Source organism: Gobio gobio (assembly GCF_949357685.1).
Source record: "Gobio gobio genome assembly, chromosome: 23".
NCBI lineage: Eukaryota > Metazoa > Chordata > Actinopteri > Cypriniformes > Gobionidae > Gobio > Gobio gobio.
Genome location: NC_137119.1, coordinates 40,290,699 through 40,309,009, shown reverse-complemented (window position 1 = coordinate 40,309,009; position 18,311 = coordinate 40,290,699). Strand labels below are relative to the sequence as shown.

At 38.2% G+C, this 18,311-nt stretch overlaps 1 protein-coding gene across 1 annotated transcript in view; it reads right to left on the bottom strand.

Annotated features, from left to right (window-relative positions):
* The window catches only part of ankfn1b (ankyrin repeat and fibronectin type III domain containing 1b), a gene marked incomplete at its 3' end in the record, with an annotated part of 147,862 nt that extends 130,246 nt beyond the window's left edge, over positions 1 to 17,616 (bottom strand). Inside the window, exons 1-2 of the mRNA XM_079806844.1 lie at positions 17,380 to 17,616; positions 10,998 to 11,062 (exon numbers count right to left, since the gene is read on the bottom strand). Of these exons, the coding sequence (XP_079662970.1) occupies positions 10,998 to 11,047 (50 nt within the window). The 5' untranslated portion in view covers positions 11,048 to 11,062; positions 17,380 to 17,616. The remainder of the gene's footprint in view (positions 1 to 10,997; positions 11,063 to 17,379) is intronic.
* Between the last annotated feature and the right edge of the window lie 695 nt (positions 17,617 to 18,311).

Below are 18,311 nucleotides of genomic sequence, written 5' to 3'. Positions count from 1 at the left end.
TGCTATTTACGTGGCCGAATTTGCGAGCGGAAAGACTGAACGCTTCTACAGAGAGGAATCCTTTTATTTTTAATATTTAAAAATGTGTGTGTGCTGCTGCGCATCCCTGTGTGTGTAATAATCAGAGTGTACGTGCGTTGTGCACCCGCCTATAAGTGCATATTACTATCACGCCCTTTACACAAAAAACACTGCGCTATTGTCTTAAAGCGATAGTTCACCCAAAAATTTAAATTAGCTCATAATTTACTCACCCTCAAGTCATCCTAGGTGTATGTGACATTCTTCTTTCAGACGAATAAAATCTGAGCTATATTACAGAAGTCCAGGCTAATCCAAGCATTAGAATTTGATACATAGTTGCTCTGTTGAAGTTTGAAGTCTATAAAAAGTGCATCTGCCCATCATATAACTGCTCCACGCGGCTCTGGGGTGTTAATAAAGGCCTTCTGAAGCAAATCGACGCGTTTGTGTAAGAAAAATATTCATATTTAAAACTTTATCAAGTAAACTTTCGACCGACCGCCTTCCATGGAAAAGTGTTGAATGTTGAAAGTGAAACTCAAGATGCGTACGTGACGAGCGGACCTGGTCGCGTTAGTCTTTCGATCCGCAGGGGAACTTTCAACAATTCCATAAATTGAACAGGGAAGGCAGTTGGCCGAAAGTTTACATGATAAAGTTTTAAATATGGATATTTTTCTTACACAAGCGCATCAATTAGCTTCAGAAGGCCTTTATTAACACCCCAAAGCTGCGTGGAGCAGTTATTTGACGGACAGATGCAGTTTTTATGGACTTCAAAAACAGAGCAACTATGAATCCAATTCTAATGCTTGGATTAGCCTGGACTTCTGTAATATAACTCAGATTTTATCCGTCTGAAAGAAGAATGTCATATACACCTAGGATGACTTGAGGGTGAGTAAATTATGGGCTAATTTTAATTTTTGGGTGAACTATCCCTTTAAAGTCGGTATGAAACGGAAGTTGAGATCGTCTTTTTCTCCTTATTGTGACGTATATCCGAGTGAAACGGCTTCTGAAATTAGAAAAAATGTAGGGCGAGGCTTGATTTCGTCCTTCGTGAATTGATTGGATCGTTGGAAGTTTGGCGTTGCTAACAAAATGGAGGCAGATTTGAAGTTTGCACTCAGTTGTAGAGAAAAACTCGATCTATCTCTTAAATAAATGTATTTTCTCTCTAAATCTTTTCTACATAATGTTACTGAGCATATTTCCACATTTTTCGCTTGTTTATGCTACAGATTTTACTTATTTTAAGCCGTTTATGGCTTTATTTCTGTAAAGCTTTTTTCTCAGCTCTCCCTTATAAGGGGGCGCGCCGTAAGCGCGCTCACACGCTGCATTCCTCAGTGCGAGTCGTCACGATAAGCTGTTCGTCCGACTATATTGAGTAATTTTTACATTAAAAAAAGCTTTTTTCTCATATATTTCTCTCTTTTTGCGTCAAGTCCTTCTTGAAGAAGGTATTGTGTATACCGAGAAAAATGCACCTAACCACGATCAGTGACATGTTTCTGAGAGGAGGTGCAGAAACGAGACGGGGCGATAACCCCGCCCTCGCGCCATAGCACATGACCTGGAGAGAAGAGAAGTCGTTTCGATGGGGGAGGGAAAGTTAACATATTTGATTAAAGATTATAAGGGTAAATGAATTTTTTAAAAATAATGAAGTGCACAGATAAATCAGTTATAGTAAACACTACAATATTAATATAAAAATACGAATTGTAAAATTTGATATCATGCCGCCTTTAAGACCAGGTTTTGTTGGTCAATGGTGCAGTCATTTTCAATTTCTTAAAATTGCGACGTGCCAACAATGCGTCTGAACACACCTGGTTATCAGACCAGATGGGTGCGAGTACATTTGCTATTTAAACAACTTAGAGCTGGATGTGAAAATGATAACTGCGTCTGGCTAAAACTAGCAAAACACACTTGCATTGCGCCGGGTGTATGATAGGGCCCTATGTCTGTGTGGTTTCATTGTTTTTTAAATGCACAATATGTATGATTTTTGTTAACAAATAATAATCTAAAAACGACTTGAGCAGTGTGATATAGTTCATGCAGTTGTGTACCCAAAAGTTCCCAAGGATTTGTAAATTCCCATTTTAAATAATGGCTCGTCCCTTGTCAGTCACCTAACAATGACGCTATCCTCGTTTTCTGCTTGTAGAAACCATGGCAACATCCGTGGACAAGAGCGGACGCCATTTATTCATTCAGACATCATGGATTGCGATTATTTATTGGCAAGTACAGAAAATCCCCAAAAACATACAAGTAGATCAACTACGGCAAGCAGGCTTTGGGACAAACGGAGTTTGGCAAGCAGCAAAAGGTGAAGCGACGACAGTGAAGGACGAGAGAGGACCAGGCCACCTTATGTTTTGTTTATGTGACTTTCGGTTTGTTTATTTTATTATTAAAGGGTTTGAGACGTTTTCCGGTTCCCACCTTCATGAGACGGCGCTACTTCATCAGCGCTGGGAGATCTAGTGTGAATTCATTGCGTTATAAACCATATCAGATCAAACAGCGCGGACGTGGAAACCAGGAGAAACATTGTGCCATTAACAAACAAGTTAAAGAAGTCTTTTCAGTGCACAAATCACCAACACTCACCCTGGATTTAATGTAGCAACGCTAACTGTAACCATGGTATTGTGGCAGAAAGAGACATATGTTTTTACATTAATCATTTCAAGGTTGGTACAACCTTTTGAAATGAAAATTCAAGCACTTTTCAAGGACTTTCAAGTGCTTCATGCTTTTTCCAGCACTTCAAAGCTCAAAATATTATTCAATTTAAATGTTATTTTTAATGTGATAACCAAAAATAAGATAAAAATTGTGTCATTATTTACTCACCCTCATTTCACTTCCAACATATGACTTGAAAAAAATCGTCTTTTTTTTACTGCATGAAAATGGGTGATGACAGAAAATATTTTAGTAAAAATATTTCACAATATTGTGAATATTTGGTGGGTTTAGTGAAGATTTGTATTCATGCTTTCCAGTGTGCATTAGTGCACAAAATAGTGATATGTGAAGATCACAGCTCTGAGCATACCATACATCTAGGGTTGAAAAAACCCATGCTGGAAACAACAATGGAGATGATGATCGTGATATCCGCTGCCTTTGGGAAAAACATTAAAAATAGCATGTATGTGTCATAACCTGACTTCTCCAATCAATACAGCTTCAGGTCACAGCTGTGATAAGTCATATTTTGTACATTGCTCTGTTTCCTGACTCTCTTACATCAAACATTCAACCCTGCGCATAATGAAAATGATATTTCATATGACACTCATGCTTGTTTGAGCATCACGACCTGGGGTGCATTTCCCGAAAGCATCGTTAGCCAACTATGGTCACAAGTTCCGTTGTCATCAACCTAGTTCAATGAGACGGTGTTTCCTGAAACCATATTCCAATGAACATCCACAAACAGCATCACAATGTTGTGTGGATAGAACGACAGCTCTCGACCTGTGGCTAGAAGCAGAGTTTCTTGTTTGCATGACATGTGGGCTTAATAAATCATAAGCAAAATAAGCAAGCTGACATTCAGTACAATCTATATATTTTATTTCTGATATATACAAATGTCATTTACGTAGTTTAGTTTGTCAAGAGATTTAAAGCGCCATTTTTGAAGAGTGCGCGTGTGCTTTAGTACGTAAGAACGAGCCTATGATTGAATCTGGAAATAAAGCAAAATAACAGAGCAAGCAATCAAGCATTAATTCGATCTAAAACAGATTCATTCATTCTCCATCACCTGCGTGCAGTTTCGGGAAACAGTCGTGAGTAGCTAGTTGATTTCTTCAATGATTCGTCGTGCTGTGGTAGTTAAGCAACGATTTACGTCGTACGGGAAATACACCACAGCATGATACAGCAACACTGTTTGGTGAGGGTGTGTGTTTGTCCAACCAATAAGAGATCTGGTGAATGTTTAGGTAATGTTATCCACTATTTTTAGAATACTAAGGGCCAGATTTACAAAACATGGCAAATTAGCATTAGAGCACAATTCCAAAAAAGCGCAGATGGGAGTGGAAAGTTCTGCACATGATTTACTGAAGATGCGCAAATGAAAAAAACACAGACGCAGAGGATCATTTCCATAATGGCCAACGCAATCTACCAAGAGCTGCGCAAATTAGCGTCTGGTTTAAGACACGCTTTTTTAAAGTAATGCCGCAAACCCCAGTAAATTGACTAGCGCAAACCTTACAGTAAATCACCTTGAATGATTCATTGAAATACTCTCCATCCATAAACTTTGCGTCTGAAAGGGAAATTCATACAAATGCATATGCAATAAGATATCACCCAACAGCCATTTCACCCTGTATCCCAAGACTGGTTTCCCACTGAAGTTAAGCAGGGCTGAGCCTGGTCATTACCTGGATGGGAGACCAACTGGGAAAACTAGGTTGCTGCTGGTAGAGGTGTTAGTGAGGCCAGCAGGGGGCGCTCACCCTGTGGTCTGTGTGGGTCATAACACCCCAGTATAGTGATGGGGACACTATACTGTCAAAGAGCACCGTCCTTCAGATGAGACGTTAAACCGAGGTCCTGACTCTCTATGGTCATTAAAAAATCCCAGGATTTCCTCCGATAAAGAGTAGGGGTGTAACCCCGGCATCCTGGCCAAATTTGCTCATTGGCCCTTGTCCATCATGGCCTCATAATTATCCCCATATATATATATATGATTGGCTTCATCACTCTGTCTCCTCTCCACCAATCAGCTGGTGTGTGTACTGGCACAATATGGCTGCCGTCGCATCATCCAGGTGAATGCTTCACATAATCACATTGGTGGTGGTTGAGGAGATCCCCCCCTTCTATGTATAGCGATTTGAGTGCCTAGAAAAGCGCTATATAAATGTAACAAATTAATTATAATATCAGCCGCAAAAATAACCCAGTCCACGCCTTTTCAGCGCTAATGTTTCACTGCGTGTCTTTAGTAAATCCTGACAGTCGTGTTTTTAATGCCAAAAGAGGGTTTGCGCTGGAGCAAGCTGTTAGTAAATCTAGCCCTTAACCTCATAAAAATGATATAAATAGCGGTTCAAAATGAAGCACTTGAGTATTGGAATGTAAAATACACTCCAAAAAATAAATTTAAGATTTAGGTATTTGAATTGCATATAAAATGGTTAAAGCTAAACTGTGTGATATTTTCCCCCATCTAGTGGTGAACCTGTATATGACCATCCAGTGAATTTTAGTTTCTGTTCTGTTCAATTCCGATTTCGTTTTAACTCCTACGGTGGCTGATTTAGTCCAAGATTAACATGGCTTCCAGTTCGACCTCGTCCACATTCGACACGGTGCCTGTGGGATATTCTGTGCGCAGTGGGATGGTTGGAACTCAACTGGCCTAATTATTCGGCTAGAAAGAACTGCAGCTAATCCAGAGTGAACTTTGATGATAGTAATGTTTATTCAGTCATCCAATTGCAAGGCATAAACAGGTTTGCATGGATATGTACATAAATGTGGTTTCTGTGAGAGAACAAATTAGGATGGTAAATATACATGATAATGACATGACAGAATATACACAGTTAAGAACTGTATAACTATACTTATAAGTTACATTTGTATAATGTAACCGTAAACCAGAGCTTATTGTACCATATATAGGCGCTAAATGCAGCTGCATTAAAAGGAGCGGAGCTGCCGCTGCTAACAAGCGGTGTCGGATTACAAAAGTGTGTGCGCAGGTTTAGCTCTGTATAACAAGTGTTAATATGCCGATCAGACATGATACATATTTCCATCAACATACACACTCTGAAACACATTCACAATGACAATAACTATTATTACTTACGGAGTTATTAACGCACAGAAATACCACACAAGGAAAAACAGACTTTTGAGGAATAAACAAGCCAGGAAAACTCCGTATAACTCTTACTGGACGCTGCTGAGATGAAAACTCTCTGCGCATGCACCAGACAAGTCTGAACAAGTTGACGCGCACAGTGTTAAAACCGGTTAAAACGCGAAAGGCGAAGCTTGAATTTACGGGTATGTCCCTCTTTGGCTAATGTACTTTCAAGATGGAGGGGCAACATGGCGACCTCCGTTAGATCCCATTACCTTATGTATTTTCAATGGCATATTATAAACTTACGAGAATACTTTATTACTTGAAAGAAGTAAATATACATTAATGAGCACATATATTTTTGAAAGAACTAAGTGTTTTTAGCTAAGAATAGACTAAAAAAGTTACACAGTGTAGCTTTAAGGCCAATTCACACTGCACCGACAGACGCAGACCAACGCCGACAGTCCCCGGATTACAGCACGTCACATATTCTCAGTTCTCACATATTCTATATTTTGATTCTGCATGTTCAATCTGCGAAAACAAGCTCTGACAGACACCAACAGGGGTAACACATTGATCAAACTAAACCTGAGAAGTCTGTCACTGCGGTGTGTGGATTGGTCTTCAAGGAGGATGATCAGATACTTCTTTTAATTTTATTATTAACTTAAGCTAGATTCTCTCAAATAGCGCAAATAAACTGGCAGACAAGCAACTCACAAGTGACCAATCGCGAGTGTGGCAAAATCACTACACGCATTCTACTAGAACGGTTAGCCATCGTGCTGAGAACGGTTTGTAATCATGCTAAACCAAGCTCAAGTGGAAATATAACTGGAACCGTTCCTTGCCATTCTTAGAACCATTCGGCCTGATAGCAAAAAAACGCACCGTTTCCCTGCTATTCTCTGCATACTAAAAATGTACATACTAATAAATGTCTGCATTCTAAAAAATAATAATAGTACAACTGTTGTATGCTATTCCAAAGATAGCCATCGATAGACACTGATGAAGATCCAAACAGCAACCTTATTTCTTGCCAGTGTGAGTAAATTCTTTTTAGAGGTCGCACTGGTGTCAACATCACCTATAAGAGCTGCCATTTTGGTTGCATATGAAAACCATCAAACAGCAAAAAAAACAAAAGTGGAACCGTTTCTTCACAGCGCTGGGAAATCCAGTGAGAAATCGCTGCAGAATTCTCAGTTATAAACCATATCAGATCAAATCGCACTGACGTGGAAACCAGGAGAAACATCAACGAGCAAGTTATAGAAGGCTTTTCAATCCACAAATCACCAACACTCACCCTGGATTTAATGTAGCAACGCTAACTGTAACCATGGTATTGAGGCAGAAATAGTCAAATGTTTTAACATTATTCATTTCAGGGTTTGTACAACCTTTTGAGTGAAATTCAAGCACTTTACAAGGACTTTCAGGGGCTTTTCAGTGTGTAGAGCAGTGTGTAGAGCAGTGTGTAGAACAGTGTGTAGAGCTTCATGGAATGGGTTTCCATGGCCGAGCAGCTCATTCAAGCCTTACATCACCAAGTGCAATGCAAAGCATGGGATGCAGTGGGGTAAAGCACGCCGCCACTGGACTCTAGAGCAGTGGAGACGTGTTCTCTGGAGTGACCAATCACACTTCTCTGTCTGGCAATCCCATGGTCGAGTCTGGGTTTGGCGGTTGCCAGGAGAACGGGACTTGCCTGACTGCATTGTGCCATGTGTAAAGTTTGGTGGAGGGGGGATTATGGTGTGGGGTTGTTTTTCCGAGGTTGGGCTTGGCCCCTTAGTTCCAGTGAAAGGAACTCTTGCTTCAGCAAACCAAGACATTTTGGACAATTTCATGCTCCCAACTTTGTGGGAACAGTTTGGGGACGGCCCCTTCCTGTCCCAACATGACTGCGCTCCAGTGCACAAAGCATCGGCCCATAAAGACATGGATGAGGAGTTTGGTGTGGAGGAACTTGACTGGCCTGCACAGAGTCCTGACCTCAACCCGATAGAACACCTTTGGGATGAATTAGAGCGGAGACTCTCGTCCAACATCAGTGCCTGATCTCACAAATGCGCTTCTAGAAGAACGGTCAAAAATGACCCTAAACACACTCCTAAACCTTGAGGAAAGCATTCCCAGAAGAGCTGGAGCTGCAAAGGGTGGGCCAACTCCATATTAAACCCTACAGATTAAGAATGGGATGTCATTAAAGTGTATGTAAAGGCAGACGTCCCAAAACTTTTGGCAATATACTGTAGTGTCTTAAAGGCTTAATCTGTGTCTGTGAAACCAGGCCGTAATATTATTAGTTACTGCACTTACTAATTCAAAACAATAGTCATTTTATGTTTAAATTACCTTTATGATTAAACCCCCCCCATCCCCCAGCGCTACTAAATCAGGTGCTGGTGCCACCATCTGCAGATCTTAGCACTCAAATGTTATTCTGGAGCCTGTGAAGAAAGAACATTGCCCTCTAGTGTCGTCTTCTCTCTCTCTCGCACACACCGGGCGGGAAAGCGTCAAGGGTGTTTTTAAATCTCAGATCATTGATGCTGATGGTTTTGATGGTGGTTTGTCATGTCTAGTGCCCCTGAGGACTACTCACGTACGCACTAACAGAACCAAAACCAGCACAGATGAGACGTCAGTGTGGATTTAATAAAGCAGGACGCCCCAGGCACATCTCCCCTGTGTCCGAAAAATGCGTACTTTGATTTGACACCGTATGCATAAAACTGCACATCAAATGAGGATGTCTGACAACTCTCTCTATTTCACCTACTTTTTCTAAAATGTACTTGTTTCTCATGAACAAGAGGCTCCGCCTCTTGGCCACACCCACCTTCAATAAATCTACATATGGGCCGCAGTGGGAGGGAAGATGATGAATGAGTGGTGGGAGGAGCCAAAGACACTATTTTCACCCTTAACTAGCTTGACATCACAAAAAACACTCGGCCTCACAGTGTGACGCCAGAAGATGTGACGCTTTAAAATGACTTTAAGATGACAGTCAGTCTGGGACTGCGATGCCCTCAGGAAGTATGTGCGTCGTTTCAGCAAAATGACATTAGCACTTCCTGTTGAACAGAATGAATATCACCACTGCTCATCATTATTGCGTCAATCAATTTGAGCTTAATTTGGCGTCTCAGTAAAGGGTCTGAATATTTACATAAATTAGAGAAAACTGAGAAAAGATAGCCAGTGATGTTGTTTTTTTTTTGATGCAGAGTACATTTTGGTTGATACAAATGGGCAATAATGTTCTGATAATTAACCAATACAATGACTGATATTATCCTGTACATCTTACTGTTTTGCCTGATTTTAAACCAAAAATTTAAATTTAAGTAAGTCAGGATTCATTCAATTGATCGAAAGTGACAGTAAAGACATAATGTTACAAAAGATTTCTGTTTTAAATAAATGCTGTTCTTTTGAACTTTGTTCATTAAAAGGATAAAAAAATTGTTTTCAACATTGATAATTATAATTTTTCTTTAAATCAGCATATGATTAATAATAATGATTTCTGAAGGAGTAATGACTGGAGTAATGGTGCTGAAAATTCAGCTTTGATCACAGGAATAAATTACATTTTACAATATATTACAATAGAAAACGCTTATTTTTAAATTGTAGTAATATTTCATAGTTTTACTGTATTTACTGCATCAAATGCAGGTTTGGTGAGCAAAAGAGACTTCTTTCAAAAACATTTAAAATCATACACACCAAATCAATTTGGTGCATGTCATCTGTAAAATACAGGTTTGTGTACATTTTATTTTGTCAATGAATTCAATTTTGGTCTGTATATGGTTTAATTGTATGCAAAGCAACATACAGGGGCGCCTAAACGAGTGTCTCGTTGGTCTTCATTTCATTTTCATTTCATTTTCATTTATGCATTTGGCAGACGCTTTTATCCAAAGCGACTTACATTGTATTCAAGGTATACATTTTACATTTTGTCAGTTCTTGCTTTCCCTGGGAATCGAACCCATGACCTTGGCGTTGTTAGCGCCATTCTCTACTGTTTGAGCTATAGGAAAGCTTTTCACGTCTTTTCACGTGATGGAAAAGTTCCTGCACGAGATCCATCGCCGTTATGGTCTGTTTTATTTTTACTTCTAATATTTGTTAAATGGGCTTAAATTGTGGCAATACGTATTAAACTATATAAAATGCTATACTGTAAAATATGAAAATAAAGGAATTATCATGCAAGCCAGTGGTTGTGTGGAGTATTTTTTTTTTAATTTAGAGGATTTAGGGGTGCAGTGTGTAGTATTTATGATGATCTATGGACAGAAATGCAATATTATATACATAACTATGTTTTGAGTGGAGTATAAAGACCTTACACAATGAACTGTTATGTTTTTATTACCGTAGAATGAGCCGTTTCTATCTACACACACCGCGGGTCCCCTTACAGTGAAGTCGCCATTTTGTGCCGCCATGTTTCTACAGTAGCCCTAAACGGACAAACTTCTCTACAGAGCGCTAGTCACTCTCTGCTCTCTCGGTATTTTTGTCCTGTGTTGGCCACCGTAGCTTCACTATGTGCTTCGAAAGGAAGGGGGGAGCGGTGGGTGATTGCAATTCACAACCTCACCCCTACCTTTAAGTTAATCCGTAGACATTAATTAATGTATGAAGTTAAAAAAAAAGCTAGTATTATAGTAAAAATGAATCAACTATGCTGGGTTAAATAAACAACCCAATTTGCTGGGTAAAATTAACCCAACATGTGTTCTGTCCTATATTTACCCAGCTCTTGGGTTGAAACCAACATAAATTGGCACCAACCCAACCTTTTGAACGTTAGTGTAAACTAGTAAATATACTTAACATTAAAGCATATTGTGCATTGGTAGATTGTAAAACCGACAGACAAGAGAGTTGCAACATTTATTGCCAATGCTAATGCGGATATAACATGGCCAAATATTGCTTGATTTATTGGCGTCTTAATGCTTCTCTAAAAGCACAGTACATCAAGGACTGTCTTTAGGGCTTTTAAACATGATGAATATTGATGCCAGTGTTAATTAAATGCAAAACGTGCTAGACTTACTCCATCAGTGTGTCCGTACTGAATACATCAGCATAACAGCCCGCAAACATCACGCCAGAGCCATCCTGAGAGATAGAGAGAGACAGAAAGACACTGCTCATTCATGTTCACACGCAGGAAAAGAGGAAGCAAACGTCACTGGAGCTGTTCCTCTTCACCTTTAAATGTTGTTCAAACAATTAGCTGGTTTTCAACCTGAACAACGCAATTCTACTGACAAACAAGAAGGCTATTGTTTAGAATGGATAGAGAAAAAGATGAACTAAACTGTTATATTTTACCTTGGACATGCTGTTCCAAACAGTATAATTAATAAATAGTGTCTCATAATTATATACCAATGCATTGCTTTATATGAAACTAATATGAAAAGCATTTACAGTAGTGGCCAAAAGGGATGTCTGGAGTTGTTTTACGTTCGATTAAACCATCAAAATATGAGGATTAAAAAAAAATTTTTAAACATTAAACAGTAAACTTAGTCGATGTATTAATTTGACAAAAAAGGCACAGCTACAGGTTATAAAAAAGCAAAAACAGGAAAAAGCATACATTGGCTACACAACATAATCAGTTATTAATTCGTTTTTGCATGTTTTCATAATTCCTTTGTATGACAAAAATTATGTCGGCACAATTTGCCATTTGTCTGTGTGTTTTTATCAAGAATAAAACAATCGACACAATCGATATGCACTCACAAAAATGAACTTTCACTGTTGTTAGTTGCACTCAAATCATCCTTGTTCACATTACTTAAAAACTTGTGTAACTACAAGAACTTTACTGAGTTGCTTCTACTAAAAAAATTGTATTGTCAGCTTTACTTAATAAGCGTTTGTTCGATCAACTTAACATTGCTGAGTGAAACAAACTGGGCAGTGGATCTGTAGTCAGTGGTGGAGGAAAAACTGAATCTCAGTACTTAAGTAAAAGTACAAATAACCAGAGATATATTTACTACAAGTAGAAGTACCAAAAAGACAACCCTACTTAAGCAAAAAGTACCTGATTTTAAATGTACTTTAAGTATTAAAAGTAAAAGTACTTGCACGACAATTTATTTTCTATATTCTAATAAAAAAACCGTACTGTTTTTTTAATTTTTAAACCCAGTATGGCCTGTGGCATTTTAATTAAGTTAGTTTTGGGTTAATGTAATTGTGCTTACCATCTGTGGCCCAGATTACATTCTGACTTACAATTCTGGTTATCTATAAGGGTGATCTGAGGAGATAAATATCATTATTCTGTAGCAATATTCTCACCAGTGTTCAATCAGCTTTGACGTATTTAAATCTGCATATTCATGATATTTTACCTTTTATAAAGGGCATTTTTTCCCTAATCTTATTAAATATAGGATATGCTTCAGCTTACACGTTAGGTCAATGCAAAGACACAAATAGACATTCTGCGGTGCGATTCGCGCGAATGAGGCAGCGCAAATTACGCGAATTGAGCGTTTTGAACGCGTGTTGCGCGAATCGCTCAAGTTAAAAAATCTGAGCTTTGGCGGATATTCACGCCACGTAAACCAATCAGAAGCTTGGTCTAGTAGTGACAACAATGAGAAGAAAATCTGTATATTAATATCTGGTTCAGACAAGTGTGATTATCACTGTGATAACATTAAATTACATGAAACACAACACAGTCTCTTTTTGTTAAATGCAAGTTTATGTATGATCAATAATACAAAAGTAAAAGTAAAAGGTATAATAAGCTATACATGAAATAAAGCAAACAATTCAGTCAAACATTCAAAGTCAGTGCTAGTTGGCTACAACGGTAACGTACAGTTATAGCCTAAAAATCAAAAAGTAATGAAACTTCCCTTTGCCCTTAGCCTAAACGATTTGCCAGGGAACAAATTATAGATCCATGAGACCAAAGATCGGCCGTTACAAGACGAATTATAGCTCGACACATCACAGAGACATACGAGCCAGCGGCAGACGTCAGAAGGACTGGCCCAGGAAAGGCTGCTCTCGCCGGGGTTAATGAGCGCTGAGCGCCGCTGATCCACTGGAGCTCACAACTCTGAAAACGCCAGATAAAATGTTCAAATAGGCACTCTTTTTATAAATAAACCACAGATTTGAGCTTTAAACAACTACATTATCGCCTGAAGAAGTCTTAAAACTACGTTTTGTTACACATTAACAGTAGATTTTAACAAAAAAGACGTGTCAACTCAGCCATTTCTCAATGAGACGAGCCGGCTGGCAGAAGCCCCTCCCATTACGCGAATTCGCGTCTGTTGTGAAGTGAATTTCACGCGCGAATGAAACGAGTAAACTCAAAATGTTCAAGCGTCCAACTTCGCGCGAATAGCGCGATTTATTCGCGTCCGGGGTGAACGCCACATCAACCCTCACGGCCTTCCTTTGAATCCGCACTTTCACAACGTAATGCCGCTTTGACTGCCGGGAAGAAGTCCCCTAAAATGATAAATGGGCCACTCTGCGGTCTCGTGGACTTAACGGACACGTGCACGCAGCGGCCATTGTAAGTCCACAAGACCGAAAGTGCACATGAAGTGTGCCATTTGGGACAGGGCCTATGAACAGGTCATTGAATCTTTGATTCAACCGATTCATTCAAACACTGAATCATTCAGTTACACACACTGTTGCTGTGAGATGCGTTATGGTTCTGCTGTGATCTTTGTTTGGAACTATTTTTGCTGCTGAAATAGAACAATAACAGTCAATATTGCATCTAAAATGTAAGCGACTTAATGTTAATGAATTGTTTATGGAACTGTCAGCAGTCAGTGTCATATGAAATTAGTGTCACATTTTCGGTCGTGATGGTATTCAGGAAAACAGCACTGTTTGATGTTTTTACTTGTATTACGGTATGTTATAAATATAAAAACTCCACGTTTTGGATTGTTACTGCAGTATGTGACTGAGTTTCTCTGTGTGAGCGACGCTGTTTGTTTCCATTTCTCCTCATGAGGCTGCGCGAGTGTCAACAGCACTACCGTCAGTTCATTACATTATATATTATTCTGGACAAGACGACAAGCGTTAATGTCGAGCCCTGAAACTAATCAGAAAATGTAACGAAAATGTGACGGAACGTTGTAGAAATGTAGTGGAGTATAAAGTATAATAATTGCTGCAAAATGTAACGAAGTAAAAGTCACAATTATGCACTATTGATTCTACTTAAAGTAAAGATACGTGAAAAATTTACTTAAGTAAAGTAACAAAGTATTTGTACTTTGTTACATTCCACCATTGTCTGTAGTTCCCAGCATGCTTTGCATGGGACTGGAGAGTAAATTTAGGGGTCAAAGTGTTATGTTATGTGTTTTTCAGGAAAGGGAGAGATGTTGTTAGTTTATGTTAGTGTTAAATGTTCAGTTATGTTGGACATTTAGAGGAGTTTCTGTCATTTTGTGGTTACCCTGTGTTTAGGCTGCGGGCACTCATATACACACATTTATTGGTCCTGCCCTCAATTAAACTGAGTTTGTCCAAGGAGTTATTTTTGCATTTTGTTTAAAAAAAAAATGTGCTTGTTGTTGTTTAATAGTTTTCCACTTACACTTGTAGAGCAAATGATTAATTTAATAAGGTAAATTAAATTGATAAATGTGTTCACCTTACATAATAAACTTTAATAAATTTAACATAACATTATTGAGTAGACTGCACATATAAATATTATATAACAGTGACAAATTCAAATGGTTTGTATTTACTCAAAGACATTTTGTCAGCTTTACTTGAATTTCTTTTGTTCATATAACTAAATTGTCATTAAAAAACACTTGACGGTGCTTTTTTTTAAGTAAATTCAAATTCAAGTCATTTTTTTGAGTGTGACTTGAGTTTGACTTATTTTTTTATTTTGAATGTTCTTCAAATCTCCTTTTACAACAATTACTTGCACACAGAAACAATATCCTTTACAGGGGATCGTAACATTCACACATCCTTACATGCACTGAAAAAAATTATTTGTTGAATTTACAAAAAAAAATTATCGTAAGTGGTCGCAATCAATTTATTTGATCTCAATTTAAACAAAAACACATGCAATTTATTTAAACAAGCACAAATTAATTATGCTTAATTTAATCGGGCCATAATCATTTTTTTCAGTATGATCAATTCCGTAGACAAATATGTCCAAAGGTACAAGGAAAAGAAGATTATTAACAACATTTAAAGTAAAAAATTTGATTAATATTTTTAATATTATCTGATTAAATGTCCATTTGCGTAGGCCGGACATCACTTTTGGCCACCACTGTCGCTCAACACAAAAACAGAGTGGATTTAAATTTAAACGCATTAATCTTTTGTACAGGAAACAGATTTGTATAACCATGCATGCTTTTCTTGTAGGAAACATCCTTACATCCTGGATGTTGCATCATTGTGTGTGTGTGTATGTGTGTGTGTGTGTGTAATGTAAGCCCTTAGGAAGCAGAAAACAGCCGTATTCCAGCGTCTCTACAAGTTCAAACAGAGTCGCAGCTCGACTTGTACAGATGCTCTTTGCGTGACTGAAACCTCCTCATCATATGCTTTACAAATCTCTCATTCAAACGTTAACCTTCCGCTGATATTTAGGGGATAATGTAATTCCAGTGAGTCACGCACCTGACAACTCATCCTCACTGCCTCCCTCAGCGCTCACTTTCCCCGTGATTCACTTCTCTGAATGTCAGCGAGAATTAAAAGGGTCGACTTCACCATCCATGTAATGATTCACGAGCTGAATGGAATTAATGGAGGAAATGACACACTTCATATCAGCTCATTTCCTGTGGAACTGGACAAATGCATCTCAATCCAATGCCTCCCACTCACAAACACACACACACACACACACACACACACACACACACTGTGATCCAAACTCACAGGCAACAATAGCAGCCCTTTCCTTTAGTCACTATGCTATGGGCATATAATAGAGAGTGTGTGTGTGTGTGTGTGTGTGTGTGTGTGTGTGTGTGTGTGTGTGTGTGTGTGTGTGTGTGTGTGTGTGTGTGTGTGTGTGTGTGTGTGTGTGTGTGTGTGTGTGTGTGTGTGTGTGTGTGTGTGTGTGTGTGTGTGTGTGTGTGTAAGCATCCTTTTCCTGACCCTGCTGTATGCAGGACACACCTTACCATCTGACTTCCTCACACTCTCCACTGACCCAAACACACACACACACACTCACTCACTTGATGTTCATTTATAATTGTATTCTCTGATTAGTTGTATAATTTTGGTAACTTGGTGGTGCAATATTTTCATTATTGTTTGTTGATGTACTTTTCTGTTATTATGTTGTGATTGGTGTATGTCAGGACCCCCTCGAAAACGAGATGGTCCATCTCAAGACGTTAATCCTATAATAACATGTTTACTTGGCTATAGGAACATCATCTTTTATGATTTTTGACTTCAATGAACTGTTGTTTGTTCATGCAGGTCAATGACGTATCACATGTTATTGTCCAGATCAATTAGGTTATTCAATTCATACAGACAATGGATTTTTTTGTTTTTTATTTGGCATGTTATTTGATCTAAATACAATAAACTGGCAGAGGAAAAAAATGACTTGAATATGATGAACATGTTTTCAATTTCTACATTAAAAGCTGCTTTGAAATGTTTTGTCTTCACAATCAAAATAAGTGGTATATACTATCTGAGGATTTTGAAAATCTTGAAAAATATAATGTCATATTAAAAATTAGATAACCAGCAGAGCAATTCTGTTGAAAAATTATTAATCATAATTGGAAAAACGTATCAGCCAAATTATGTTCAGTGTGTGATGTCGTAAAAATACAGGAAGCCATTCTTATGTCATGTGAAATAATGAAATGTGATATGACATCACAGAGAGTCCCTTACGTAAAAAAAAATAAAATAAATAAAAGCACATATTTTAGCCTTTTATGAAATGGAAAATTTTGTTCAGGACAAATGGCGTAACAAGAAAATGAATTGATATTTGTGATTTAAAATATATACATATATTGTATCGGTATAAAAAAAATACCTTTACAAAAATATTAAAACATAACAAATAACTGTGTATGTATATACATACACGGATATGACACACAAACATAAACATTTTTACTGACATAAAAACACAAAAACTCCTTTAAAACAGGTTTATTCGCAGAGAAACTGAATTTGTGTTGGTGTGTGTCTGCAACTGTGATAGTTTGTAAACGCAAAGCGACATCTGATCGCCATGACAACCGCTGAACATGAGCGCGCAAAACAAAAATCTCGCAAAAACAAAAGCGCCTATATTTACTAAACCAGCTTCAGATTTGGCAACAACAACCTCACTGCTGTTACCAACAAACACGGTCGGTCGAATGGATGTCGGATAAACACACGCTTACCTTCAACACAAAGAGGTCGGTGAGTTTCTCAAACTCCAATCGCCTCAGTCAAAGTGCGAAAGTTTTGAACTCCTCCATGGTTTCAGGTCTGATATTCCTCGGATCTCTCTCTGAGTCTCTTCTGAATCCATCGATGAAAGCATAAAACACCGGTCTCACTAAGATCTCACTGTCCACTCACTTGTTGCCTGTATCTCTAAACAGTGAACTGCCTACTGAGGCTACATTTTGGGCATCAAATGTTACTAATAATAACCGTTTCCTTTGAGCCACCAACTGCTCTTCCTCGAGGGGGCGCGCGGCCGCTCAATAAGCCGAGCTCGCCGATTCGCCTCAGGCAGATTTCGAGATGGTTTTGGCCTTATTTAGAGATTTACACACTTCAAAGTATAATCTTTTAAATGTTATTATTCCAAAGATGCATGTATAACATATAAATGACTATTTGCTGCTGTAATTGCTGTGAATTAATCTAAAACACTGAAAGCCCGCGCTGAGAAAAGTAACAGGTACCACGTGACAACGCAATAAACTTCTTGATAAATGTATTTTTATATTAAAATAAATTATTTTATTTTATGAATACACCGGAGATAAGTGTCTTAAATTAACTTTTACTTGTGTATTAATATTAAATGTTCGTTTTATTCTGCATTAGTATATAAAGTATAGTATATACAATGTTTAATATATTATGTAGGTACTGTTAGCTAAATACTAAATAGGCGGAATAGATAATAACAACTTTAATTAAATAGAAAATACTCAGAGATAATTAATATTTATTAGACCGATCGTACCTGACCAATCACGAACGCCTGTCCGTTAAGCCCCGCCCACAATTTGACACAGTGTCATGTTATCTTCCGTTCTAGCTGCTATTTCTGTGGGTTTTAACATTTTAAAAAGTGTCTCATTCATGCTTCTGTCCT